The 26,986-nt window shown below is 55.4% G+C and overlaps 1 protein-coding gene across 1 annotated transcript in view; it reads right to left on the bottom strand.

Annotated features, from left to right (window-relative positions):
• Window positions 1-5,518: 5,518 nt before the first annotated feature.
• Window positions 5,519-26,986, bottom strand: part of CUL9 (cullin 9) — a 38,259-nt gene continuing 16,791 nt past the window's right edge. Inside the window, exons 8-42 of the mRNA XM_086482259.1 lie at window positions 26,220-26,604; window positions 25,793-25,994; window positions 25,276-25,483; window positions 24,979-25,172; window positions 24,623-24,834; window positions 24,246-24,477; window positions 23,796-23,901; window positions 23,242-23,469; window positions 23,004-23,094; window positions 22,748-22,919; window positions 22,432-22,537; window positions 21,953-22,048; window positions 21,690-21,865; window positions 21,100-21,233; window positions 20,845-21,021; window positions 20,455-20,570; window positions 19,764-19,946; window positions 19,264-19,421; window positions 18,706-18,916; window positions 18,441-18,606; window positions 18,140-18,285; window positions 17,863-17,978; window positions 17,279-17,483; window positions 16,939-17,198; window positions 16,498-16,861; window positions 16,045-16,185; window positions 11,745-11,909; window positions 11,492-11,655; window positions 10,529-10,622; window positions 10,230-10,304; window positions 9,624-9,734; window positions 8,228-8,345; window positions 7,743-7,876; window positions 7,464-7,555; window positions 5,519-6,510 (exon numbers count right to left, since the gene is read on the bottom strand). Of these exons, the coding sequence (XP_086338385.1) occupies window positions 6,312-6,510; window positions 7,464-7,555; window positions 7,743-7,876; window positions 8,228-8,345; window positions 9,624-9,734; window positions 10,230-10,304; window positions 10,529-10,622; window positions 11,492-11,655; window positions 11,745-11,909; window positions 16,045-16,185; window positions 16,498-16,861; window positions 16,939-17,198; window positions 17,279-17,483; window positions 17,863-17,978; window positions 18,140-18,285; window positions 18,441-18,606; window positions 18,706-18,916; window positions 19,264-19,421; window positions 19,764-19,946; window positions 20,455-20,570; window positions 20,845-21,021; window positions 21,100-21,233; window positions 21,690-21,865; window positions 21,953-22,048; window positions 22,432-22,537; window positions 22,748-22,919; window positions 23,004-23,094; window positions 23,242-23,469; window positions 23,796-23,901; window positions 24,246-24,477; window positions 24,623-24,834; window positions 24,979-25,172; window positions 25,276-25,483; window positions 25,793-25,994; window positions 26,220-26,604 (5,937 nt within the window). The 3' untranslated portion in view covers window positions 5,519-6,311. The remainder of the gene's footprint in view (window positions 6,511-7,463; window positions 7,556-7,742; window positions 7,877-8,227; window positions 8,346-9,623; window positions 9,735-10,229; window positions 10,305-10,528; window positions 10,623-11,491; window positions 11,656-11,744; window positions 11,910-16,044; window positions 16,186-16,497; window positions 16,862-16,938; window positions 17,199-17,278; window positions 17,484-17,862; window positions 17,979-18,139; window positions 18,286-18,440; window positions 18,607-18,705; window positions 18,917-19,263; window positions 19,422-19,763; window positions 19,947-20,454; window positions 20,571-20,844; window positions 21,022-21,099; window positions 21,234-21,689; window positions 21,866-21,952; window positions 22,049-22,431; window positions 22,538-22,747; window positions 22,920-23,003; window positions 23,095-23,241; window positions 23,470-23,795; window positions 23,902-24,245; window positions 24,478-24,622; window positions 24,835-24,978; window positions 25,173-25,275; window positions 25,484-25,792; window positions 25,995-26,219; window positions 26,605-26,986) is intronic.

Below are 26,986 nucleotides of genomic sequence, written 5' to 3'. Positions count from 1 at the left end.
AACCAAAGTTCTAAAATCATCAATCATAATAGCCTCATGAAATAAAAAAACCACCATACTAAATATAACCTTAATATTAGTCTTACTCTTTCTAAGGACTTCCTCCACTAACAGGCTTCCTGTTAATGACTTATGATCAAAGAACTTACTAAACACAAAGTGACCACAGCAGCCACAATCATTGCCATACTCTCACTACTAGGATTGTTCTATCTTGGCCTTGCATGCAACTCAACAGTCACACTGCCATCGTACTCCACAAAAAAAAAAAACCACCACCTAAAACTGTAAATCTAACCCTACGACTAACCAGAATCCTAAACAAAAAAGACGCTAACCCTTACCTTAATGACCATAACCCCTGACCCTAATGCTAAACTTAACCCTAATGACTGAAACTCTAACCCTATCCCTAAGCATAATCATAACATTAAGCCTAATGACTGTAGCCGTGTCCCTAAAACTAACATTTAAATGTAACCTAATGCCTAAACCCTAACTGAATTCATAACCCTAACCTTAACCCTAACCCCCTCATCTTAAACTTAATCCTAACCCTACCCTTGACCCTAACCCTAAGGCCCTAACCATAACAGCCCTAACTCATCACTTAAACCTAAGCCTCTTACCCTAACCCCAAATTTAACCAAAATGACTGTAAGCTTACTCCTAACCCAACACCTAACCCTATTAACAGTAACCCCACCCCTAATTACCCTAACACCTAACCTAAAACCTAGGTTAAGAGTGTCTGTATTGGATGTAGCTCCGTCTAGGGCTAGTGTCTGAATGAGGATGAGGGGGTAACGCAAACCCTAAACCTTAAATCCTAACCCTGACCATACCCCTATCTCTAACACTGTTTGCAAACCCTAATGACCTTTAAACTAAACCATACACAGACTATAAAGGGAAGGTGAGGGCTTACAAAAGCTGTTGGTCCTGGCCACTTTCAGTGTAAGACCCAGCTGACAGGTGTCCATTTTGGACCTGGGCTCTAGTTAGGGTTAGTATCTGGCTGAGGGTGCTGGATAACCCTAACCCCATCCCAAACCATAACACTAACCCTTATTGCTTAACCTCACTCTAACCCCTAACCCTAATGCTAATCCTAATGGCTGTAACCCTAAACCTGAATGCTAATAGCCTCCTAACCACAACACTAACCCTAAACCTTAACCCTAATGCCAACTGCAACCTAGCCCTTACACTAATCCCTAACTCAAGCCATAAACTTATTCCTAACCTCTTAATCCTCACCCTAACTTCCTTGCCAAGGGAAGTGACATTTTCAATAGCCTAAGGACTCCACCAGTACACCAGTGCTGGGCACGGTGTTTTGCAGGAGGGTCCCGAGCCCTGCTGCTACAACAGGCTGAGGCACCCTGCTCTGCGTGTTGCTACGTACCTCGCCAGAATCACTTGGGACCATGATGCCCAAGGCTGGCAGCACACCAGGACTGAGGAGCATGGCCTGCTGGGCAGGCATCCCCCAGCCTTCACAGGCATGGGGTTGGACATGATGCTGCGTCTTCAGTGACTGGGGTTAGGTAACACAGTCCTCTGTGCAGGGATCCCCAAAGGATCATTTTGGTGAGCTCCTAGAAGGGGCTTGTTAAACTCCTTCTTTAGAGTTTGTTCAGACAATAGAACACACTGCTGGTTATGTCTTTTGATCCCAGCTTCCTGACCTGCAGGGCAACACCCACTAATATGCAAGGAACCCTCTCGAAGCTCAATGATGGTAGTTCTTAACTTGCATTTCCTGTCTCCCTGCTCTTAATAGTAAGGCACTAATTAGCTCCTTGTGGGGAATGGCCCATAACATTCGCTTCAGTTGTTACTAACTTTGTCCTTTTCAAAGTCGGCAATTCCATGTCCCTGACATGGTAACCTAGTCCGACGCAAAAATTCTTCCTTCCTCCAGTTACCAGATCTCAGAAAGATGACGTTTGGAGCAGAAATATTCCATTCTGAGACTAGGGTCTCACCACTAACTGGGATCATCATGACTGCTTTTGGGTCCCAAATAGATGGAACTTTGTCTTCCCTTCCTCCTGGAGCAAACAACAACTTTCTAAATTAATTCTCGATACTTTCTTGATGAACTGTCAATTTCATAGTGGCATCAGAGAAGTTGGCAATTTGGTGCAGCCAATATAGAGTTCCAAATCTTTTCCCAAGGACTGAGGTGAGGCTGACTGGCCTCTTGTTTCCTGGATTGTCCTTCTTGACAATGGATATACTGTCTGCCTTTTTCCTGTCACTGGGAGCATCCTGACTGCCATGACCTTTTAAGGATGATGAAGAGTGGCCTCACAGCATCCACCAGCTCCGTCAGTGTTCTTAGATGCATTCCTATCTGGTACCATTGATGCATTAATGCATATCTAATGGACTTGAGTGATCCCTAATTCTGTCTTCCACTGCTGTGGGTACTGCTTCACTCCTACAGACTTGCACTGGAACTTGGCTCAGGGACCCAGGAGGCCTGAGGGAAAATCTTACCAGTAAAAAGTGAGCTTTGACTTCCTAACTCCTTACATGCGTGGGCAATGTCTTTGTAAACATCACAAGTAGTCCGCCTTTGCTTCTACCTTCTGAGTGTCAGGTGAAGCCCAATCTGATAGCCCAACAGAGACAAGGCTGCTGCAGATCCATGTCCCCAGGTGCACCTAGCAGCGAGGCTCAGCATGTGTAGTGGGGCTGCCTGAGATGGAGCCCTCATCGTGCTGTGCTGTGTAGTGGTAGCTAGAAAGGCATTGATAACACACCAGTGTTTTGGCTGCTGCTGAGCAGGGCTCGCACAGCATCAAGGCTGTCTCTCCAACATTTCCCCAGTAGACTAGGGGTGGGTAAAAACTTGGGAGGGGCTATAGCCAGGACAGCTGACCCAGACTGACCAAAGGGATATTCCATACCACATGGCGTCTGCTCAGCAATATAAGCTAGACAGAAAGAGGAGGAAAGGGGGACAGTCGTTTTTACACTTGTCTTCTGGAGCAACCGCTACGCGTACTGAAGCCCTGCTTCCTGGAAAGTGGCTGGACATCGCCTGCTGATGGGAAGTAGAGAATAAAATCTTTTGTTTTCCTTTGCTTCTGCGCACAGCCTTTGCTTTTGCTTTATTAAACTGTCCTTATCTTGATCCACGAGCTTGTCATTATATTTTCTCTCCCCTGTCCAGCTAAAGAGCGGGAGTACAGAGTGGCTTTAGTGGGCACCCAGCAGCCAGCCAGGGTAACCCACCACAGCATGTCCCCTGTGCAGGCACACAGACAAGGATAAGACACGAGTATAAATAATACGTGGCCGAGCCAAGCAGATCAACATAGACAGAAACGCTCCACTCACACAAAAACAAGCAGCACCCGCGGCCTCACCCTGTTTCTCTCCTTGGCTGATCAGGATGAAGAACTGTTAGCGGGAAATACCCGTACACAGATGTACCCTGCCAGTTCCCCAGCAGACGGGCACAGATCTGCAGCGGACCCCTGGGTGTCAAAGCTGCCAGCACCAGGACACAGGAGCCCTCAAGGCTGCAGGTGAAGAAGAAGGGGACACAGGGGGGAGGAGGATGCAGGTGGGAAAGGGAAGGGAAAGAGGGAGAGGAGGGAATAGTGGAAAGCAGAAAGTCAACAAGGCAGGATGGCAGGAAAAAGGGAACTGACGTATGTAACTAGGTATGTAAAGTGAGGACAGAGGGCAATAAAGAAGGGAGGAAGTAGGAAGAAAAGTAGAAAGAAATAAAGGAGGGAAGGAATAAAGGAAGGATAGAAGGAAAAAAGAAAGGAAGAAGGAAGGAAGGAAGGAAGTGCAGTGAGGACAGAGGAAAACAAGGGAGGAAGGGGAAGGAAAGGAGGTGGGAAGGGAGGAATGTAGAATAAGGAAGGTGCGCAGGTGGCACATCTGTAGATATTGTACATATCCTTGCATGCTATGTGCAAACTCATTTGTCTGTAAATAAATTACATTTATGGGTTGTCATGATCTAGGGAAATGGATGCTCACCAGAGGTAACAGAGGTAGAAGGGACAGTAGGTAGGGAATAAAATGGAATTTGGTAATCACACTGCATAATCTTATCTGCCAGCAAAATCAAGCGGCTTCACCTAGGTGGACAGACCACCTTACTTAGCCCAAAAAAAGGAATGTGTAATTTATGTGTGATCAATAAATAGCCAAATGCCTCATCGTCCAGTTAGTGATGTGCGTGAATGGATGAATGAGATGTCCCTACTCACTATCCAGCAAAACAACCACCAAGAGAACATGCTTAGTGGAATCAGCAGGGACGAAGACCCCGTTGAGCATGACTCTAGTCTGACGCTGTGAAGAGACATCAGAGGTGCAGAATAAACGGGAAGCCCTGCAGTTGTGCGACTCAGGCCATGGTCCAGTTGCCAGTGAAATACTACTGATCACTTTTTCCACTTAGGCAGTAAGGTGTGCGTGTGTGAGGTGAGCCCCAAAGCACTCTCACTTCTGATGCCAAGTGCCTGGCAAGACCTGCTTCAGGGCCGGTGTCAGGTGGGGAGTTTGACGGGCGCAGTACATCTGCCAAACCACAACACAGGTGGCCCAAGGCGAGCTCAGGGAGGACAGGAAACTCCTGCAGAGCAGAAGATCAAGGCTTGATCTTGATTTTCAGTATAAATATTATCCAGGACCTCACACTCCTCCTCACTTTTTGGGTTTTAAGCAAGCATCCAGGAGACAGTAGATGAGGAACTCCAGGCATAAGTCTCCACCTGAGGAACCTGGGTATCTAGGATGTTCTGCTCTGTCCCCCACAAGCCAGGAAATTCAGGCTGTTCCTACAAGGACTGGTCACACTGGGGAAGATGAGGCTGTCTGGGCATCCCCACCACATCTCTCTGTCTAGTGGCCCTGAGGAGAGGGCCCAGAGAGGTGTCACGCTCTAGTTGTGGGGCAGAGAACCCATTTGCCACATAGAGGGATCAGGGCTGGAACTTCCACCATGACAGACTCTGGGGTGCAGCCAGAAGGCTGAACCCTGTGCAGGACTAGAAGAAAGATGGGGAGGGGGAATGGAAAAGTCAGTCCCCTCTCTGTCTGCCCTGGCAGTTGTCTCTGCCCAGCATCCCCTTACACTCCCACATCCCTCCCAGATGAAACCCAAGGCCTGACAAGAGCCCTGTATCTCCAAAACAATCCCACAAACTTCCAAATCACCCCTCAAGTCCTGGTAGTCCCACACCTGCCTTCTGCTGTGCACCCAATGTTACCACCTTCATCAACATGCAGGCTCCCAGAAACACCAGCCCCATCCCTCTTTCCCATCCCTCCCCATACCTCTTACTGTTCCCTCAAGTGCCAAGGAAGCAAAAGCCGCTTTGCAGGGCAGACTGTGTGGCCTGGGTGAGGATCCCAAACACACAACTATTTCACAAATAACTCCTGGTATAAGCACATCCAGGTCACATCCTCCTCACTCGAGAATGTCCTGCTCTCCCTTCACGCCCATGTTCCCCATAGACAACAAGGAGGCTTGTGCTAGAAGAAAACTGAGGTTTTTTTAAACAGAACTTTTTTCAAACAGAACTTTTTTCAACCCTTCTCCTCAGGGTCTTCTTTTTTGCAAAGATAAAGTATAATCTGAACAACCTCTGCATATATATATCTATCTCATATATGTGTGTGTGTGCGCGCACATACATTTATATGCTTAAAAACAATCCTGCAAATTCTGCCACTCATAGCAGCCCATCCTGCTTCACAGCAGAGAACATAACAACTCCAACAAACAGCAAAAAAACTGTTCCTCAACTAAAGGAATGCACTGAACCACATCCATCTGTGGCTCTGGAGGGAATCCCACCAGCTCCAGATTGAAAGCTTTGTCTTGAGTGTAAACACATCACTTTACAGTATTTCTAGACACTGGCTGGATTAGACAGTGCCATGCTAGGACACATGCCACACTCACCTGTGCCCAGTCCCTGGGGAGAGCACGCCTAAGGACACTGAACACGTGGCAAGCAGTCCTCACTGCAGCTGGACTGTGACTTTCTAACTCAATTAGATACCTATGGGCCGAAATGGAGACAAGGGAGAAAGGCGAAGAGATGTCTTTCTGTGAGAGGTGGCCACAGTAACACAGCCCATCTGTCCAGAGAAATGTTTCTGCATATTAAAGGGGAGTCACTAAGCAAGTAGACCCCAAAGGAAACGTCTCTTCATTCTGCCTGAGAGCTCCTCACCGTCCTTGAGGAAAGACACTAACACAAACTGGTTGAGACGGAGTAGAGGCAGAGGTCCAGGCTGGCAGGCTGGGTGACAGCCCCCTCCTAGTCATAACCATCATCATCGTCAAAGTAAGAGTCACAATCAAGGTTATCTGACTCATCGCCGAACAGAAAGTTGTCTTCATCAAGGTCATCATCATCATCATAGTCTTCCTGCCAGTGCGGTTCATACTCCTCATCTTCAACCTCTTTGCCACCTTCATCTGTGTTGGGGGAGTCGCACAAGATGGTACGTTTTGGCCTGTTGAAGAGGAGAACATGAGAGCAGAGCCCTGGCTGTGAGCAGCAACCACATCACCCTCATCCTCCCTACTACCATCACCTCAGCACACCCATCCGAAGCCATGCCTCAGGGACACGGCAGCCAAGCAGGCGCACCAAGGAGAAGGTGATTAAATAGCCTCATCCAGGCATGTAGCACAGGGCTGTGTCAGCGAGCCACCCGTGACTGGGCCAACAAGCTGCAGTCTGCCACCAGCTCTGGTGTCTCGGCCTCATTCCAAGTAGACCAGAAACCCCGCTCTGATACAGAGCATCTCTTGACTCAGTTGTCATTCTTTCTTGCAACACTCAGCAGCCTGTTCAGCTCCTGGAAACACAGCAGCTGTCAGAGGGGATTGGTCACACTGGGATGGCAGATGCCAGTTCTGCTTCTTGCTTTAAACAGTGGGTCATGCAGGAATGGACTTTGTTTCGAACTCATCACCTTCCAATCATACCTAACACCCGCCAGCTCAGCACTCTAGGACAGGGAAACAAACACCATCCATTTCACCTCTCAACACACTATTTTACAGCTGCGTCACCTCTTCTCCACTCTCCTCTTAAAATAAACATCAGGCCCTTCCATCTCCCCCCTGTATGTTCTTATTCTTGCTTCTCTCACCTAGACACCTCCCAGATCTCCGATACACCTCTGAAGAAAGAATGTGATTCTCCACAGAAACACAAGAGACTCCAGGGAGAGCAACTTCCACAACTGGGTCTGCCAGTGACAGAGCTTTCTTGACCAAGCAGAGGTTTTGCTGGTCTCCCTGCACCACTATGTTACTTACGTGGTTATCTCAAACCACAACACAGGATGCAAGTAATCAGTATCTGTTATTAACTCTTTTGTATGTCAGTGAGCACAGGAGAAAACTCCGGTCACCTGCTTTTTGTCTGCACTCACCCACCTTTCCTTGAGAAACTCACCATACACAGGCAGGGGCTGACGAAGGCACATTTGACAGTTTCACCTTTCTCTGACCAGGATCTGCCGAAGTCTGGAGCCCAACATGGAAATCCTGCTCGCATGCAAGAACAACCAGAAGAGAGAGACAATATGCGACTCAGGGTGTATTTTGTGCCACAAACCCCTTCCCTATATACACACAGCACTGAGGGTCTATCCCCTCAGCTGATCAAGCCCCTTTCTAGGTTTGCCCAAGATCAAACTAGACCAGAGCAAGAGAAGCCAATAATGGACTTCACCTGTGTGGAGTGCCAGAGAATTGCAAAGAGACGCTCCTTGATCTGGTGTATCAACTCCAAACCAGCATTGAAATGCTCCGCTTTCAGAAGCTGAAGAGAAGAGGCCAGGTCCTGGTACCGCAGCAGGTTTTCCTCTGCAATTCAAGGCCAACAAAGTCACGCTGCTTCCCACACTCTGAAGCAGAGACTGAGTCCCTTGGCTCTGATTATGAAGCCAGTCACAGCTACTCAGGTCTCCTGGGCACATACATTCCTCTTTCAGAAGAGAACATGTTGCTCCTTACCGCATCAATCTCCACCGGCAGCCAAACTGCTCTAGTGGACTTCCCAGAAATGACATCAAGAAGGCAAAAACAGGCTTGGAGAAGTGAGAGAGACCAGCTGCGCGCTGGTGTGTATTCTATTGCCCCACTACGGAGCTGTCCCCCTTTGAACCAGACAGCTGGGAATGCTAGTCTCTACTTTAGAGAGGCTGTGGGACTTACCCAGAAGGATCTGCAGAGCATTAGTGTGCAGCTCTAGGCTCTCAGTCTGCTGTTCCACAATGTCCATGTTCTCAGTGTCCTGGTTGTAGTAGCTGTACACACAGGAGTAGGCCAGCACCTGGAGCAGTACAGATCATGCTGTAAGCATCCTCCTTCAGCTTCAGAGCGGGCAAGAAGAGAGTAGCATCAAACCCTTCCAGACTTCATTACGTATCAGTGGCTGAGAGAAGCCTGGCAGCACTTCTGGTCTGTGGTGATAGCCCAGTGAACCATTATGCCAAGTGACAGCAGTGCCAGGCTACCTAGAGCTACAAGTAGGATTGGAAATGAATGTGTAATTATTTTGTACTGAAGTCTGAAATAACTGATTGTTCCCACCTGCAAACCATCACAAGAACACAGACTGTAAATGCGTAACAAGTGTGACTGATCAGCAGGCAGAGTCACAAAACAACAAGCACACAGTATCTACACATTGCTGGGCAGCCCAGGTTGAACTCAAGTGGCAATGAACTGAGAGAACTGAGCCCAAAGGGACGCAGGCATGGTGCTATAGAGCACCAAGAGCCCACAACAAAAGCACTTCAACAAGTGACAAACTCCTATTATGAATGCATGATCCCTAAAGCCACCCAGGCACCCAGCAGGAAAGTGTTTCCGTTTAAAGAAATAGGCCAGAAAAGCCAGCAGCAGCAAGCAACAGTGATATGTATCCTGGCAAACAGAGGGGTTACCATACTGAAAAGACAGAACAGGATCAGGCACTCTTGTTCCATGTGCCTCTCTCAAAATCAAGTCTGCGTGCATGAACAAGGTATACATTGCAAAGGCAATTCCCACCGCCTTTCTATGTCTCAGGGGACAGAAGACGTTGCAGGCCTACGCTGCCACAGGCTTACAGCACACATCCCGTGGCTGCACTGGAAATCCTCCATAATGTGGCTATCGAGCCATGCAGTAGGTGACTCAGTACTCCCAAGCACCTATGGCTCATGAAATGAAGTTAAGAAAAGACTTCCTAACTGTAAAACAGCACCAGGAAAGCTTTCAAAAGTTAAGTACCACGACTGGGACATTTCAAGTTGGAATGGACCAAATCCAGTATATGAAATCCCCAAATATAGATCGTTGTGCTGATTCCATGGTGTCAACTTCAGCTAAGCTCCAAATCCTATGGCTGTGAAGAACACTGCAGACAGAGCCCAACTCAGAGTGAGAGCAGGTAAAGGCAGACATGAGCTCTTCACCTGTCCTGATGCTACTGCTCCCCCCAAGCTTTTTCTGTCTCTCCTTGTTTGGAGTAGGGCAAGGTTGGCCTCTCCTCACTTCAGGAAATTCATGAAACACACCAACAGAATTAGGCCTAAACCTCAGCAAGCCTGTCATCCAGCCTTACCTTCCGTGCCTGTTCTAGCACTTTGCAGGCATCAAGAACAAAAGTCAAAGTCCTAATTTTTGGCAACCCACTGATGGAAGAAACCCTGTTCCTCAGATTCATGGCAAATTCCTGCAATAACCAAATGAGGGGAAAAAAAAAAAAAAGTCAATGCCAAGCTCCACCAGATTGAAAAAACCAGCACCTTCCACAGAGATAATTGCTAAGCATCCCAAAGTGCCACTCCAGAAGATGCAGGCAACAGGAGAGCACTTACTGCCTCCAACTATGACACCTCTACTGTGCCATCGCTTCAATCCTTTACAGTACCTCAGCTCTAGACAGAGTTCAGCCTTCAGTTGCCATTGCTTCTAAGTACTGCATCAGTTTGAGCACGTGAACACCACAAGTTAGGTGTTCAGTTCCCACACAGGCTTGGTAGAAGAAAGCAGGCCAAGAACCACTCCTTACATCAGAGCAAGGGTGAAATGATGGGGAATCCCCACCTGGACCCAAAGCCTGCTTCTTAGCTTGAGGTGAAATACATTGAGACTCAAGAGAGATGGTCCTGCGCACCAGGGCTAAGGCAACAGAGTCAACATCTGTAAAGGAAGGAGGAGACCTTACCCTTGCATGATGATGAAAGGTGCATCTCTCATTGTAATCCTGAAAACGCTTCTCGTGCCAAGCTGCTTTACTCACCTGAAAGGAAAGGTAGAAGTAACCTGTAGCGATTTCCCTCAAGTACCAGGGTTGCCCGGAAATGGTTACAACACATACGGACTTCGACAATAGTATCAGTATTACTGGCAAATGCACAAAGTCCAGAGTAAAGGGCACAAATGGAGGTCCCTCACCCTCTCTGCGAGAGGCCAGGTGCATCTGAACACAAGCATAAACGACTGGGATATAGCAAATGAACTCACCATAGCAGAGCAGTTGTAATAATCCTTGTGAGTCGGCCTCCAGGGCTTGAGGCAACGCCAACAGAAGCCATGATTACACTTTGCACACGTCATACTGCATGGCAGAACAACAACGGGAATCGCTCAGTCCTAACAGCCACCTGCACACAGTTCCTCCCAGAGCTCCCCTCCATCACAGGGCTGGAGCGTGCGACCCAGTCACTCCCATTCACGCAGTACTATGCATTTCCCTGCATGTATTTTTTTAAAGCCGTTGCTGAAAGCTAATGATGCTTAAAACCAGTTGTTGCGTCTCCAAAAATGAGCTGGGTAAACCTGCAACACAATCTCACAGTACCAACTTACCAAGTACCTGAAGGGTGAAGTAAGCATTCCACAGTTTGAAGCGAGATGAGCACCTCGCCTCTTCCCTCAGTAACGCAGCGCTCCACAGTGCAGAAAGGCACTGCACAGCCCTAGGGCCACACACAACACGTGGGGACAAATCACAGTGGGGTGCCAGGGGCTGTGCCAGTGCAAGAAACAAACAAACGGTGACTCCTAAGCCCTGGCTTCAAAGCTGGAGGTAACTCCCCTACTGTGTAAAAAGCTGCCAGAGATCCAAGCCAATTTGGAAGAGGCAGTTAAAAGAAAATTGTTTAAAGTTACAGGAACAGGCGAGCACGAAAGAAAAAAATGGTCCTGAGCTATCCCCTCCCTGGACCTGTACCTCTGTATGTCTACGGCGGATTCTGAGAGCAGACAAGTGTGCGCTATAAAAAGGTACTGCAAAATGTTTCAGCTCCACTACAGAGCTCTCAATGCATTTAACTCTGAGTGCTGGGGAACGTTTTGCTTTTCCTAGGAATTAAAAGCAATCACACACTCTCACTCCACAGCCAATAAAAATAAAAAGGAAATTGGACCCAACTGTATGTCTTTGCCCCCTCCTGTCTCCAGTAGCAAACAAAAATGGATACTCACTGCAGGCACCCCTCATTTTTCTCTATCTGAGCCTGGCAGCTTGGGCAGTGCTTCGAAATGAGCTTAGCCAGATGTTTGCTTTGGGCTTCGCTTGTCATTCCCTCATAGTACCCATCATCATCCACCCACTGAGACATGTGGCTGCAGCTCGCAGGATAATGGGCCTGAAACAGACAGAGAGTTAACCACACAAGAGCAGAACGGTGTGTGCAAAACCCAAGACAGTATTGCCCGTGATTCAGCCTAGCCTCACCTCTGGGAAGCTGCAGTTGAAGCAGGATATCCAGGAGCACTTGGAACAAGCTGCCCCATAGCCAAGTCCATCCTTAAGAAGGATCTGATCACATCCCTGAGGGTTGGTGCACCATGTCAGGTTGGAGCAACACTCAACATAGCCTCTGAGGAGGGCTTTTTCATACTGTAATAAGAAGCCACGAAGCAGATTTAAGGCAGAGAAGCTGCATGGTTAGGCTTACAACTGTGGTCTGATGCCTCTGGGCTCTACATCTGACTGAACAACTGCTCACAACAAAACAACACTGAATTATTTTACTTTTTCATTCCCTTTGTGTAAATTCCCCACCCCTTGTGTCCTATCTGGGGTCTGTTTCATATAACCAGAGAATAGCTGAGGTTGGACGGCACTTCTGGAGATAAACTAGCCCAACCTTTCCAGCTCAAAGCAAGGTTGCTCAGGACCATGTACAGTTGGGTTTTGAGCATACCCAAGGATAGAGACTACGAGCATCTCCACCCAACCTGTTCCGATGTCCCATTACCCTTACTCTTAAAAAAAAAAAAAAATTTCTTACATTTAAATGGAATTCCTTGTATTTAAATTTGTGCCCACTGCCCCTTTCACTGGATATACTCAAGAAGAATCTGGCTCCTTAATTCCATTTGTGTATTTACACATGTTGATAAGATCCACCCCTGAGACTTCTCCAGGCTAAACAAACTCAGCGCTCTCAGCTTCTCCTAAAGGTTTTCCAAAACCTGTATCATCTTTGTGGTCTTTTGCTGGATTCTCTCCAGTATGTCCATGTCTGTCTTGTACTGGTGAGCCCAGAAATGGACATAGTACTCCAGATGTCTCACCAGCACTGGGTAGACGGGAAGAATCACCTTCCTCAACCTGCTGTCAGTGCTCTTCCTAATTCAACTTAAGATGCTAGCGGACCTCCTTAGCCACAAGGGCACACTGCTGGCTTATGTTCAACTTGTCGTCCACCATGATCACTTTTCTTTCCCCTGCAGGGCTGCTTTCCAGATGGTTGGCCCCCAGCACGTACTGCTGCATTGGGTTCTTCCACCCCAGGAACAAGACTTGGCATTTCCTTTTGTTGAACTTAAATTATATTCTTGCTTGCTAAGTTCTCTAGCCTGTTGAGGCCCCTCTGAATGGCAGCACAACCATCTGGAGCACCAACCAGTCCTCCCAGCTGTTTATCATCTATAAATCTGCTGAGGGTGCACACAGTCCCATCATCCAGGTCATCAATGAAGAAGTTAAAACACTGTTAACCTTACTATCAACCTCTGGGTTACACCACTAGTGACTAGCCTCCAGCTGAGCTTTCTGCCATTGACCATAACCCTTTGAGTCCAGCAGGCCATCTCACTGTCCACTCATCCAGCTTGTACTTAGCAGTTTTCTGCTGAGGATGTTGCGGATCATGGTGTAGAAATCCTTACTAAAGCTGAGACAAACGTCTCCCCTCAGCCACCAACCCAATTATCTCACCACAGAAAGTTACCAGGCACTCTTTTAACCTTTTTCTGATTTAAAGTTCCTCAGCAGACTTTTGCTTAGTTACATGAGATGCAAAGCAGGAGACTCCCTTTGCCCACAGTCTCTAGACATTACTGCAGAGGACAAGGCAAACTGGTTATCAATAAGGGACTGCTCAGGTAGGGACCCAGGGATGCAGCCATACTGCACATAGTAGCTTAGTTTTCTGTGCTCAGTTACTATAGTGTGAGGACTGTGCAAACACGCACAAAGCTAGAGAAAGTTCACAAGAATTCTGTAGTCTTCACAGCCCTCCTACAGAGATTTTTGCATACCTGGAGAGCTGCTCTAAAGCCACCAGGCACAGAAAGAACAATACGGGTCGCAACAAGCACTCAAGAGAAAAGGCACAAGCCCTGAGCACTGAAGAGCTCAGACAGGGCTCTCATTCATTTCTCTCCCTCAGGCAATCTAAACCAGAGAGTGTGCACTGACAGGCTACAAGGACGTCAGCCTATGTCATGGCAAAATGCCTGGTGGAGGTAAAGTCTCAACAAAGCCACTTCATTCTTCTTCACAACGTCTGTGTCTGCTGTCATCCTGTTGATGCGCAACGTGACCATTTCTGCCCAGACACCAGTACTCAGAGAGGTAAATGGGTTCTTGAGTCAGCAGACAGCGCCAAATCACAGCCTTCACAGAGGCTGAATTTCACAAAGTCTGATGTCTACAGCTTTGTCCTATCCTGTTTTCTTGGTGAGGAGACAACAGAGATGCAACTGCTGAAGCAAATCTTGGATTGCTACTGGAACCATAAGGGAAAGAGCTGCTCTCAGGAAGCTTAAAAGGAGAGGGAACAAGTGTCCAGTGAAGATCTGGGAAGGAAACCAGCCAGGTACAATCAAGATGTTGCCAAGCACCACATGACGCTGATCAACAGATCTTAGAGGAAACTTTTCACATGCTGGAGTTCATCCAAGTATGGAGCCCATAGCATGATTCCCAGCAAAGAATCCCTGGGGGCAGAATGGAATACTACCTCTGAAGAACAGACTCTCAAGCAGCTTGAGGGAAACAAAGTTGAGAGAAAGCCTCTTTCAGAAACATGACAGGGTTTATGTTTTGTAGAAATGCAAGCATGAAAAGCTTAAATTCAAATATTTCTGAGTGCAGCCAGCAGGCAAGGGAAGGGATTCCTCACTGCTATTTGGCACTGGTGACACAACTGGGTATTGGGAACAGTTTAGGCTTCCGAGTACAAGACAGACATGAACAGATTAGAGCAGATGTCATCCATAGGCCACCAAGACAGCCAGGGGTTGGAGCACAGAATTAATGAGCAGAGGTTGAGAGAGCTGGGTTTGTTCAGCATGGGGAAAAGGCAGCAGAGGGGGATCTTACCACTCCCTAGAGTGACCTAAATGTAAGATGCAGAGAAGACTGAACCTGGAGCAGTATGTTTTAACTGCAGCATTAGATCTTCACACAATAATGTGACTATTTTGAGCACAGGGTTGGACTAGAGATCTCCACATATTATTGCAGCCCAAACTATTCTATGACTGTACATGTAACTTCTGCACAAGGCACTAATGCTCCAGCCACACCACCTACTGAGGAAAAAGGGAAAGAGAAAACATTTCAGTGAGAGCACAGCAACTTGTTAAAATTGGCTGCATTTTATACTGACCTGAAACAATTATTTTTTTACAAAATAGCCATAGCAACAGGATATTAAATCCTGCTCTCAGACAGGTGTGACTACAGGATTTGCAAAGCCAGTAAGAACTAACTGCACTAATTCTCCAATCACTTCTTATAAAAAACAAGATACAAAAGATACATTGAAGGAAATGCTCTTCTGTAGCCTTGCCCATTTTGGTTACCAGTTTGCAAGCTTAAAGAAAAATTATAAGACAGAGCAGTCTTTGTGGCTACTGTTCGTTTCTCCTTATGACTATTCACCCAGGATCATAATGAGAGTAATGAGCTGGAAGAAGAGGAGAGTATTTTTCGAGACGCAATTGCTGGTGGAGACCTGTCAAACAACAGAGCAGTGGAAAACAGATGAGACACCTGTTATGTCCAGCAATTAACAAAGAGTCTGTCACACGATAGCCACAGTTCTGCCACTAGATGGAGAGGACATTCAGCTGTAAGTAATAACTAAAAACTGAAAACTGAATAAATAGGGAGAAAAAGTAGCTTCTTGCCTCAGAACAAGCAGCTCCTGCTGCCCCCTGCTGACTGAGGACTAAAGCGAGCAGAGCTCAAGAAGCCTGGTTTAGAGGTCTGTAGACCCACACAGAACAGTGAAGATTAAGTCTGATGTGATAACTTCTGTCACCTTCACAAAAAAAAAAAATAAAAATGATGTGCTCAAAACCAGAGACTGACGGAAGAGAAAGGATGTTGGAGTCATTGATGCAGCACTAAAATGAAACTGCTCAAATGATTTCTCTTCATTTGTCCTAGATTTTACAATTCCTTCCAGCACACTAGCAGAGGATACTTGTCATGAGCTTCTACCACAGCTCTCACCTGGTCCTCAACTAAGAATGCATCTGAAATGTTGTTTGCTGGAGACTTGTTTAGAGGAAATACCACTGCGCTCTTTTGCTGATATGACGATTTCCTGAATAGCTGGTGTTGACTATGATCAGAGACACCAGACACCGCTGGGCAGAAATCTGGTCTGCCTCAACGATCACACTGCCAGTCTTAGTAAGGGGAAGGGGAAAAGCAGCAGCAAGATTATCTGCTAGTGCTAACCAAAATGATACAGAGCTTGGACACCCAGTAACCACCTCTCCTACTTCACCTTGGCTATAATCTCCTCGGAGGAAACGATGGAACAAATGAAGGCTGCAGTTGGCTGTGCATGGCACTCGGATATGGGACAGGTGCAGTTGACAACCATGTTCTGTTCAATGCGGGTCGTGAGATACTCATTCCAACAGGGCTGTGAAGGCAGAAGAGGAGAGATCAGAGCTAAACAGGAGCTGCACCACCTGGGTCATGTGACCCTGGAAGGCCACCCCACCCAGCAGAGGGTGCAGAAACCACCGCAAACCATGGATAAGTACTCAAATGCACAAAAGTAGAAACAGACTAATCAGGAGCTGAAGGATCACAACAAAGGAGCTGAGAAAAGAGAAAGCATGAGCTCTGTGAAAATCACCTGATAACAGCTTCAGACAAAGCACAGCTGCTCCAACTAGGCAGCAGCAATTCCCTACCAAGTTACAGGAGCCAAAGACCCCAGGACCTTCACCTTGCAGCAGTAGTGCATGCAGCAGAGGGTTGGTGGCTTCTCAGTGGGACACAGCTGGTTCACACAGACTGGGCAATGGGTTCCTGGGCTCGGGGGCGGCTGGGTATCCTGCACTTGCAGCCCCGAGGAGATGAGCAGGGTCTCACGGTTCTCCACATACCACTGGATCAGAAAATCCACATTCCACCTGCAGTGCATGAGGAGGTGCCGAGCAACATCTTCTGTGATGCTCAGAGTGTGCTGGACCTGCTGTACTGTCTGGTTCATGAGCAGCTTTGCCTCCTCTGGACTAAGCGTGTGCCCCATTGGCACCTGCAGCATTGCCATGAGAAATTCCTCTGACCTGCCTATGCCAGGATTCAACCTGACATGGAGAAACGTGTCATGTCCATACAGGGTGGAGATGCACACCCCTCCACACCTGCTGACATGCATCCCTACCAGTCCAGGCAGTCTATGCTGTCCTCATCTGGAGATGTGTCTGGTGGTCTGCTCTGGAAAATCATCTGTGCCTGGCCCCCAAGAGGTGTTGTGGGTTCAGCAGAGATGTATTCCAAGACATGAGGCCTCTCTTCTTGGCGCCGGAGATAGCCCTGGTTCAGCAGGTGCAGGACACAGGACAGCACATCCACGCTGTGGCAGCAGAAGCTCAGGAAGCGCAGCCCTGGCCCCAACTCGCCCTTCCGACAGGCATCAACCACCTACAGCAGCAAGGGAGCCCCACATTGCAGGGCGGTGCAGCACTCGGGCAGCCCCACTCCGCCCCTCGAGCCCTCCATACCCTAAACACCAGGTTGTCAATGTGGAGCTGCTTCTCCACCTTGAGGATGCGGGTGATGAGGCAGCAGAGGACATTTCTCTTCCTTTCCAGGGCGCTGACCTCAGCCCTCTCCGCCCGCAGGTACCTCTGCTGGGGCAGCAGCCTCAGGTGGCGACCGGAGGCACGGGCCAGGGCTGCCCGGTTCAGCCGCAGCACACCTGGAGCCAGCACCCGGCCCAGGGTCAGCCAAGCCCCGAGCTGGGCCCTGAAGGAGCCCCAGGACACATATGTGGCTGTTGGACCCAACCCTGGGCCTCCCACCGCTGCCTTCACACGCGTCAGCCCCATCCCCGGCCCCACAGACAGCTCCCACGCACAACCCCTGGCCCCGCTCCCCAGCCCCACACGCCGACCCACGCCCAACGCACGGCCCCAGCCCCACACGCCACCCCCAGCCCCACACGTGGCCTCGGGCCCCAACCGGACGCGCACACCTGCGCCCCAAGCACCAACAGACAAACTCCCCCCAGCCCACTCCCTGCCCCAGCACCCCTCGGGGCTCAGACCAGCCCCTCCCCAGGGGTGCCCCAGCCCCACACTCACCTCCCGGCGTGCAGCTCTGCACCAGGACGCCCTCGCTGCGGGTCAGTGGTGTCAGTGCCTGGTGCACCAGCTCCGCGGGGAGCCCGGTAGCCTGCAGCAGGGCCTCCACAGCCACCTCCTGCAGGAGGCCACGGGAGGGGAATGGCCAGCCAAGACCCAGCTGAACAAGCCCAACCGTGCCCCAAACGCTGCTGCAGACCCCACCAGAAAGGAGGACGTGGCCCTGCCGCGCCCCAGCACCCGCCGCCTCCCTCGCCCCACCGCAGCCCCAGCTCCTACCTCGGCGCTGTTGAAGCACAGCAGGATGTACATCTGCAGCGTGGACACGTGGAGGACGCAGTCTCCAAACCGCAGTTCGGCACGGCCCAGCCACGTCCACTGCAGCCGCCGGGGCTTGGTGCACTCCCAGCCCAGCCAGCTCTGGCCTGCCGGAGACAGCATCAGCGCAAGGGCCGGGGCCAGCCCTGCCAGGCGCTCCCAGCACATCCCGGGCCTCCTCCCACCACTGGCTGAGCTGCTGCGGGGGGCCTGGGCCCCAGTGACACCCCCACACACACACCCCCACTGCCGCGACACTCACTCCGCCTGCAGAAGTCCGCAAACTCATCCAAGGGGGAGCTCAGGGCCGCCGAGAAAAACCTCCTGGGTTCATCCATGTAGCAGAACGGGGAAACGGGCCAGCAGCGTGGGGACAAGGCCAGCACCTTCACCTCTGGCACATCCGCCACTGAGGAGGTCCCCAGCGCCTGGGCATGGGGACACAAGGGCAGCTCAGGACAGGCCCCAGGAGCCCTGCCAGGAACACAGGCAGCCCCCAGCCTCCCCCCCTGCACCAGCATGCTCACCTCACCCAGGCCTGTGTCCAGCTCCAGCAGCAGCTTGTCCCGCTCCTGCAGCTGGAAGAGGTAAAACTGCTGCTGCAGCTCCTCCGACTCAGCCAGGTTGCTCAGCATCTCTTGGGGGAAGCGGCTGGGGAAGCATAGCCCGATCTGCTCCACGATGGCTCCTTCCAGCCAAGACGGCCCTTGGGCCAGGAGCCGGTCCCCCAGGTAGTGCCTGCCAAGGCCACCGGAGTCAGGTCAGGAGCCGGCACGAACCCCGTGGCCATCGGCCACCCACCAGGAGACAGAGATGGCACCGGCTCTGGCCTCACCCCGAAGGGCACAGGCGCAGCAGCACCCGTCTCCCCTCCCTGTTGCCAGCAGGGAACATGTCCCCACAGACTGGCAGCACCCATGGGCCCTCACAGCCTTTCCCTCTGCACGCCAGAGTGGGGAAAAGTGAAGCGGGAGCACTGCTGCCACACCAGGCCAGGCTCAGCCACGGCCTCAGCGCCACCTGTGCCCCCCCTGCCATGCCACACTGTGCCACACCAGGGCCCCTGGTCCCATGGCACCCCTCACCGGTAGAAGTGCTCGAAGGTGTGGGCCAGCTCCAGGCCACTGAAGACGACGAAGGGCTCCAGGATCTGCTGCAGCCGCTGCAGCGGCCCTGCGCTGCCCCCAGCCCCGTGGAGCTCCTGGATCTGCCCGTCAAGGTAGCGGGCAAACTGCTCGCTCACCTGCGGAGGGACAGGGCTGGCTGCGGAGGGGGGCTCACCGCGGGGCTGCAGGGCCAGCCTGGCGGAAGGTCCCCAGGGGAGCAGCTGGGAAGCCCTGGGGCTCTCGGGCACCAGCCCAAAGCAGGAGCGAGCCAGGGCTGGGGCCGGGCCGTGACAAGCGCCGTGCGCCCGCAGTCGGGCACCGGCCAGAGCCGCCGCAGGGCAGGGCCCCGTGGGTCGGGAGTGGAGGCCAGGACACCGCCCGCCCGGAGCGAGGCCGTGGGCCAGGGCAGCCTCCCCAGCCTGCACCCGGGGCTGGGGCGGCCGGGGCCCCGGCACTAGTGCCGCGCTCCCTCAACTCACGTGCAGGGCAGCGAGGAAGGAGAGCTGCAGCAAAGCCCCTGCAAAGCCCTGGCCCAGGGCCAGCATGAAGGCGGCCTGCTGCCCAAAGAGCTCCTCCGTGGCACCACGCAGGCGCTGGTACAGCCCGCAGTATCGCTCCACAAGGTCCGGCGCCTGCCCTGCCGCCTCCAGGAACTGCTGCACCTGCGGGATGCAGCACGACAGGGGTGAGCCCCGCAGCAGGACGTGCCCGTGGCCCACAGGAACGTCCACAGCCCCAGTGCCGCTCCGTTCACACCAACCACCCAGGTCCCGGCCAGGGGCCCACTACAGGCCCTGGTGCTGCCACAGGCTCCGCAGAGCTTGCAGCGAGGCAGGAGCGCAGCCCCCAGGGCTTGCCAGGGCCTGTGGCGGCAGGACAGAAGCCAGCAGCTTCCCAGTGGGAAATAAGGAGCTCAGCGCTCGACCTCTCCCTGGCTTGCAGCACCAGCTTAGGCGGAGCGCCAGGCTGAGGCCTGAGCCCTGCCAGGGTGGCAAGTGCGGCAGGGACTGTCCCCACACCCCTCTGGGCCCCGCGGAGGCCAGGTACAGACAGCCCCGCGCCCTCCCCATGCTCCCAGGGCACCGCCAGGCCCCAATTTCCCCTACACCCACGCGCTGCAGGGTCCCACCCGCGCTTTTGGGCCCCCAAGGCCGGTTCTCCCAGCTCTACCTGCTGCTGCACCACGCCACGCCAGCACTGCGAGATGCCCCGCAGGCCACTCGACTTCTCCACCACCGCCTTCACAGCCCTGGCCGGCACCTCCTTGTTCTTCCCCTCCTTCCCGCCTGCCAAGGGACAACCCTGGCCTCAGCGCAACTCTGCGGGCAGGACCCCCACACTGACCGGCAGCAGCCTCCCCATCTCCCTGGGGGGCGCAGGGGAGAGGAGATGCCCAGCAGGCATGGCCACTGCAGGGGCACGGCCGTGAGCCTTCCCTGGCTCGGGAGCCTCCTGTGCCACAGGGCCCCCCCAGAGCTCCCCAGCAGATCCCCACGGCCGCAGCCTGGCACTCTGCACCACCGCCCTCCCAGCCGCAGGGGAGGGCAGCCCCTCACTCACCAGCTGCTCTCGCCTCCTCCGGCTCCAGGCCACCGGGGTCCACGTGCACCAGGAGCTGGGTCAGGCGCCGCACGCGGGACCCAAAGGCAGCACCGCCGCTCGTGGCACGGCAGGGTGGCTCCACGTTCTCCAGGTACTCGCTCAGCAGCCAGGCCAAGGGGCTGATGCCCTGGGGGTCTGAGAGGCCAACCAGACTCAGAGCGGGGTGCCTCGGCCGGAGCACGGCGCAGAGGGGCCCGGGCGAGCGCAGGGTACCTGGGCTGGTGATGCTCTGCACCAAGGGGGTCACCAGGGCCTCCCAGCACGTCCTGCCCAAGGCCCGGGCCGCCTCATCGTCAGGAAGGAAGCGGTCGGCGAAGCCCTGCTCGTGCTGCAGCGCCCGGCTCAGCCTGCAACAGCCACCGGGCAGCACGCAGCGCTGCCGGGCACTGCCGAGGGCTGCGGGACTCCCCCAGGAGAGCAGAGCACAGCACGCCCTCCCTGCCCTGCCCCTGGCCAGGCACGACGGCTCAGCAGCCCCACTTGCCCCCAGCAGCCAGTGGTGGTGCCTGCGGCCGCCAGGTCCCACCTGCGCCCGACCGACCCCCTCTAGGTCAGGACACGCCAGCTCCCGTGGGGCACCTCTCTGGTGGGCTCCCTGTGCCCACGGGCCCAGCTGAAACTGGGAGACCCCAGGGTGGCCCTGGCCCTCCAGGACTGCTGGTAGCCAGTGAGGAGCCAGGGCCCCTCCCTGTCCAGGCAGGACACCCGGCTGCTCCCCTCCTGGCCCTACAGTCCCCTCACAGACTGCCAGCACCACTCTCCCAGGCCCTGGGACATGACGGCACAGCCAGGAGACAACTCACCTGCCAAAGAGCTGCAGCAGTCGCCCCCGGTCCCGGCAGATCTCCTGGCACCAGGCATGAGCCCGAGCGGTGCAGGAGAGGAACGTCCGCCGGCACAGCTGCTCCTTGAAGACAGGCCAGAAAGTCGGCTTGGGACCCAGCACCTCGATGCCACGCACACGGGTGTCGATGCCGCCCTACGGAGAGCACGACTCTCAGCTCCTCAGGCACGGCCCCGATGCCCCATGCTGCCAGCTCCCTGGCCCGGCCTTCTGCTCCCCTACCTGCTGGCACCGCTTCACCCGGATCTGGATGACGGGCCAGAAGCGGGTCATGTTCTCCAGCAGGATCACTCTGCTGTCCGAGGGCAGGACAGTCACCTGCAGGCAGACAGCAAGCCCTCAGCACGCCAGGCAGCTGGCACAAGCCACCCTGCATTCTCCCCTGGCCACCCCCTGTTAAAGCCATGGCCTCTGCCCCCCCAGCAGCCACAGAGCACCCCTGACAGGGCCTCGCTTCTGGCTCGCAGCCCCAGCCCACCAGCCTGCTGCAGACTGCGCTGCAGGGCTGCCCGTGCCCGAGTCTCCAGCACCCGCTGCCCACAGCAGGAGGACGCTCCCGCAGCGCAGCTCCTGCCGTCCCCACCTCCCTGCGGGGCACCTCCCAAGGCCCCACAACAGGGCCAGACGTCCACGGGGCACAGCAAGGACCAGTCGCCGCTCCCATGGGGCCCCACAGCCTGAGCAACCCCTGCGAGACTCACCGCGTTGAGCTCCGTTCTGACGGTGGCAGGGCTGTCTCCCCCCAGCACCACCACCCGGGCCGGCATGTAGCTGGAGTCCTCGCTGGCCACCAGCATGCTCATCTCCCTGCCGCACAGCAAACACGGTGCTGCCCAGCTGCTCCCACCGCCCTGCCTTGGCCCCTGCCAGCCCCACACGCTGCTCCCCACGTCCAGCGACCCCCAGGATGGGCACCGCAGGCATAGGGCTCGCACACATCCCCAAAGCCCTCTCCTTCCCACACAGCCGCTGGCCCTCCTGGCCCCAAGGCCCCAGGCCCACCCGGCCCAGCCCCACCTGACCACCACGCCGCACTGCATGTGGACAGTGATGAAGTGGGAGCCGGTGCTGCCGTTCGACTCCCAGTAGGTCTTGGGGTTCCTGTCCGTCAGCTTGCTGGCCCGGTGGGGGTTGGAGGAGACCTGCACCTTCTCCCAGCACTTCTCCTCCTTCACCTCCACGCTGGAGCCTGCGGGCAGAGCACACGGACCCTCCAGCTGCCCGGCCAGCACACAGCAGCCACAGGGGTTCAGCTCCCGCTCCCGGTGCTCACCTCGGCACAGGTTGCGCAGAAAGACATCAAAGAAGGGGATGCTGATGGGCTGGTGGCTCCGGCGGTGCTCCTCGATCTGCCCTAGGACCAGCTATGAGATGGGGCGAGGCTCTTACCAGGGGCCCTGGGTCCTCCTCCCCTCGCCCGCCGCACGGCTGCAGCAGGCAGAGAGCACAAGCCCGCCCTGGATGGCCCCAAGACCCAGAGCCCCAGCGCGGCCAGGCCTCCCCGGGCCTACCTGGATGCAGCCGGCCAAGATGCTCGTCGTCAGCTTCTTGTAGAGGCCGGCGTACTTCTCGCAGTCGGTCACCAGATCGAGCAGGGCTGGAGCCAGCGACGGGGCCGTGCTGTGCTTGTCCAGGGCTTTGGACAGAGCCTCGCGGGTGCCCACGCGGCACATCACCACCGCACAGTCCTTGCTGGCGGTGGCCAGGCGGTGCAGGAAGCCAACGACCTCCTGCACCACCTGCTGAGCAGGCAGCCGTCAGGCCAGCGGTGGGGCCCGGGCCAGGATCCCCCCAGGCCCCAGCACCAGGGTGCCGCAGCGCTCCGTCCCCTCCGCCCCAACCACGCAGCAGCACCCACAACGCACGGCCCTGGGCACGCCAGCCAGCGGGACGAGGTCACGGCCACGGCCAGCACAGCTGCTTCCCACCTCTCCCAGGGTCTCGGCCACAACAAGGCCAGGCTGCTGCAGGTGGGGACCCTGCTTCACCGACACCAGGCCGGGCCGGTGCACGGCACAGCCACCAAACCCGTCCCCGCCTGACAGGAGTCCCAGGGCTCCCTCACCTCCCGGTCGCTGCTGTGGGCACTCAGGGAGGACAAACAGGGCTCCACACACTCGTGCCAGGGCAGCACATCCTCCTGGTAACCGTCCAGGAACTTGTCCAGGATCCTGAGTGATGGAGTTCGGCCCACACTCAGGCCGGGGCACACACACAGCGGTGCCAGAGGCACCCCTGCTTCCCTGCCCCGTCTGGAAGGACAGCACCCCACCAGGGGCTTGGTGCCAAGGCTCCCCCGGCACCTCAGACACCCCACCAGCACCCAGGCACGTGCTGCTCCGTCCCCACACGGCCCTGTGCCCCAGGATGCCCCAATCACCACCCACATATGGGCTGCTGCCTGCCCCTGGTAAAGAACAGCACAAATATGCGCCATGTCCCCCCAGAGTCACCACCCGCACTCACACACCCGCTGTGGAGGCCACAGAACCCCACCAAATCCCCCTGGACCCACCTGAGGATGCTCAGGCTCACAGCCTTCTCCGCCCCCAGCAGCTCTAAGCTGCGCAGCAGCAGCCTGAAGCATCTCTGGTCCTGCAGCAGCTGGGCCGCCTCGCCGGAGCGGACGGGGCCTTCGCCGCAGAGCTGCCGCTCCAGGGCCACCACCACGTCCTTGGACAAGACGCCGTCCCCCAGGCCGCCCAGAAGTGTCCGCACGTCCCTCAGGCCCGGCGGGGCCCCTCTGCCTGCCACGACAGGGACACACGGGCCCAGCCCAGGCGCTCGCTTGAGAGGTGCGGCAGGGTGCTGGGCCCCGGCAGGCGAGGCAGCCCTGCCCGCTGCGCCCGTGGGGCCGTGGGGCGGCGCGGCAGGGCGCGGGCGGCCGGCTACCTGCTGTCTCCAGGGTCAGCTGGTGCTCCGCGAGGCGGTTGATGGCGCCGAGGGCCAGCATCGCGTGAGGGCAGCTGCTGCTCTGCCCGTCCCACCAGCAGCTCTGCAGCACCGCGGGGAGATCGCAGCTCACCAGCTGCTCCGCCAGGCCCCGGTGGCCGTCCATCAGCATGTTCACCACCAGCAAGCCGTTCTGCACGCCTGAGGAGCCCCTGCAGGGACAGAGCAATGCCGGCCTCTTCCTCCCACAAGCACAGAGCCTTCCCTCCACCCACAAGCCCCCTGCCTGCCATGCGCCTGCCCCCACCCCTAGACGGTCCCCCCAGCCCCACCCGCTGTCCTCACTCCGCCCCTACCCTGGGACCCTCTGCATGGCGCTTATGGCAGCAGGGATGGCACTCAGCAGGCTTGCCGAGCCCTCGCTGGAGGCAGAGCCGATGCTGGCAAAGATCTCCCGCATCATCTGCGCGTCGGCATGGTTCAGGGGCAAGGGCTTCCCACCGGCATCGCCTGGCTCTCCAGCCACAGCTCCTACCAGCACCTTCAGGGCCTGCAAGGTCAACAGCAGTCAGGAGGGCAGCAGGCATCTCCGCCACACCTGGGCGAGCCTGCACCCTGCCTGCCCACCTACAGCATCCCCCCGACACACTCACCGCCAGGCCAGCCTGCTGCACTAGGGCGGAGGAGGCGTGCTGCTGCATGCAGGCCAGCACAGCTCGCACACCCCCCTCCGTGGCAAACGGCACACGCCAGTCGTACTTGGCCATCAGCACGGCCAGCAGCCGCAGCGTCACCACCACCAGGGCCTTCTCTGCCACCTCGGTGCTCAGCACCTCCACTGCCACCTTCACCAGCTTCTCCCTGCACGGGAAAGGACGCCTCAGGAGGAGCCTCCTGGCGCTGCTGCTGGCACACCTCCACCTCAGGCCCTGCCAGCCACCTTCTCCCTGCCCACAGGGCTCTACCACACCTGGGTCAGCCCCAGGAATGAGCCTGCCCGGGACAAAGGGACACAAGATCCACCTCTCCTCTTGCCGAGCATGCAAGGACGTGCCGGCCTTCACACTTTCACTGCCACCTCCTGCGCTCCCACCTCCAGTACTGTCCCCCACCCTGCTGACACGTGTCCCCCCAGCCAGCAGGAGAGGGGTGCAGCACCCCACGGCTCACCCAACACTCCTGGTCCCCAGCCTGCCCTGGGCTTTGCCGACTTGCTGCTCAGGCCCAGGCTCCTCCTCCAGAATCTTCAGGACGTGCTTGAGCCCGGCTAAGCGCAGCCCCACCTCTGTGCTGCTGCTCTGGATCACCTCCGCCATGGCTGCAATCCTGGCCAGCAAGCCCCTCTCGCTCACCCCCTCGCAGATGCCCAACGCTGGCGGGAAGGAGGCAGGGACACAGGCGTCAGGGCACCACTAACACCCCCAGCAACTCCCAGGCTGCCGTGCACCCACAGACCCAGCACCCACAGGCTCCCCCCTCCCCAGGCAACCTCTGGGCGCCTGGAGATGCCCACACCCTGCCCAAAGCCTTCCTCCCTTGAGGCAACGGAGGCGCCTCCAGCACCGTGCGGGTGCCCCAGCACATGGTGGGCAATTACCTTTGATCTGCTCCTCCGTCGCCTCCGGGAAGAGCAGCCCTTCCCTCTCAAGGAGCTCACTGAAGAGCTGGGAATCTGACTTCGCCGCCACAGCGGGGGCTCGGGGCGGCACTGCGGCTGCAGAAAGCTCTTCCTTGGCTGCCTCGGCCATCGTGGCTTCGGGGCCAGCGCTCCTGCAGCCAGCACCCTCCGAGGACACTGCGGTGCTCCCCCCGCCATCCTGCTCGGCCCCCCTACCGAGGAAGTATTTGGCGTAGATGCGCGAGCCGCGCAGGTCACGCTGAGCGCTGCCCTGGCACTGCTTCTCCAAGACCCGCAGCACCTTCAGGGCCAGCTCCGCAGGTACCGACAGCTGCATCAGGGCTTCTTCATCCACCTCCGACAGCTGGACAGACGGGGACAACTCAACCCTCGCGGACTCGCCACAGGCCCCACACGCCTTGTGGCGGCCAGTGCCGCAACGCACAGAAAGGCTGCGCCACCGGAGGCCCCCAGGGCCATTCCCCACTGCCACCCTCCCCGGGCTGTCCCCAAACCAACTACCACCAGCCCAGACCTCCCACCCGCACTCACCACCCACCCGCAACCGGCAGCATCACCCCATGGGCTTGCCTCGCCTGCCCAAACCTCACTGGACGCAGTCGCTCTTTCAGGGCCATGGGAGACTGCGTTTCCTCTCAGCTCTCCTCGCCCCTTTGCTGTGCCTAGCTCCCCACGCTTTCACCATCCCCAGCTCACCCTCCCATTTCAGTCCCATTTCTGCCCCG

Source organism: Leptosomus discolor, chromosome 2, assembly GCF_034619465.1.
Source record: "Leptosomus discolor isolate bLepDis1 chromosome 2, bLepDis1.hap2, whole genome shotgun sequence".
NCBI classification, from domain to species: domain Eukaryota; kingdom Metazoa; phylum Chordata; class Aves; order Leptosomiformes; family Leptosomidae; genus Leptosomus; species Leptosomus discolor.
The sequence above is the reverse complement of the archived record's forward strand: the minus strand, read 5'-3'. Positions and strand labels throughout refer to the sequence as shown.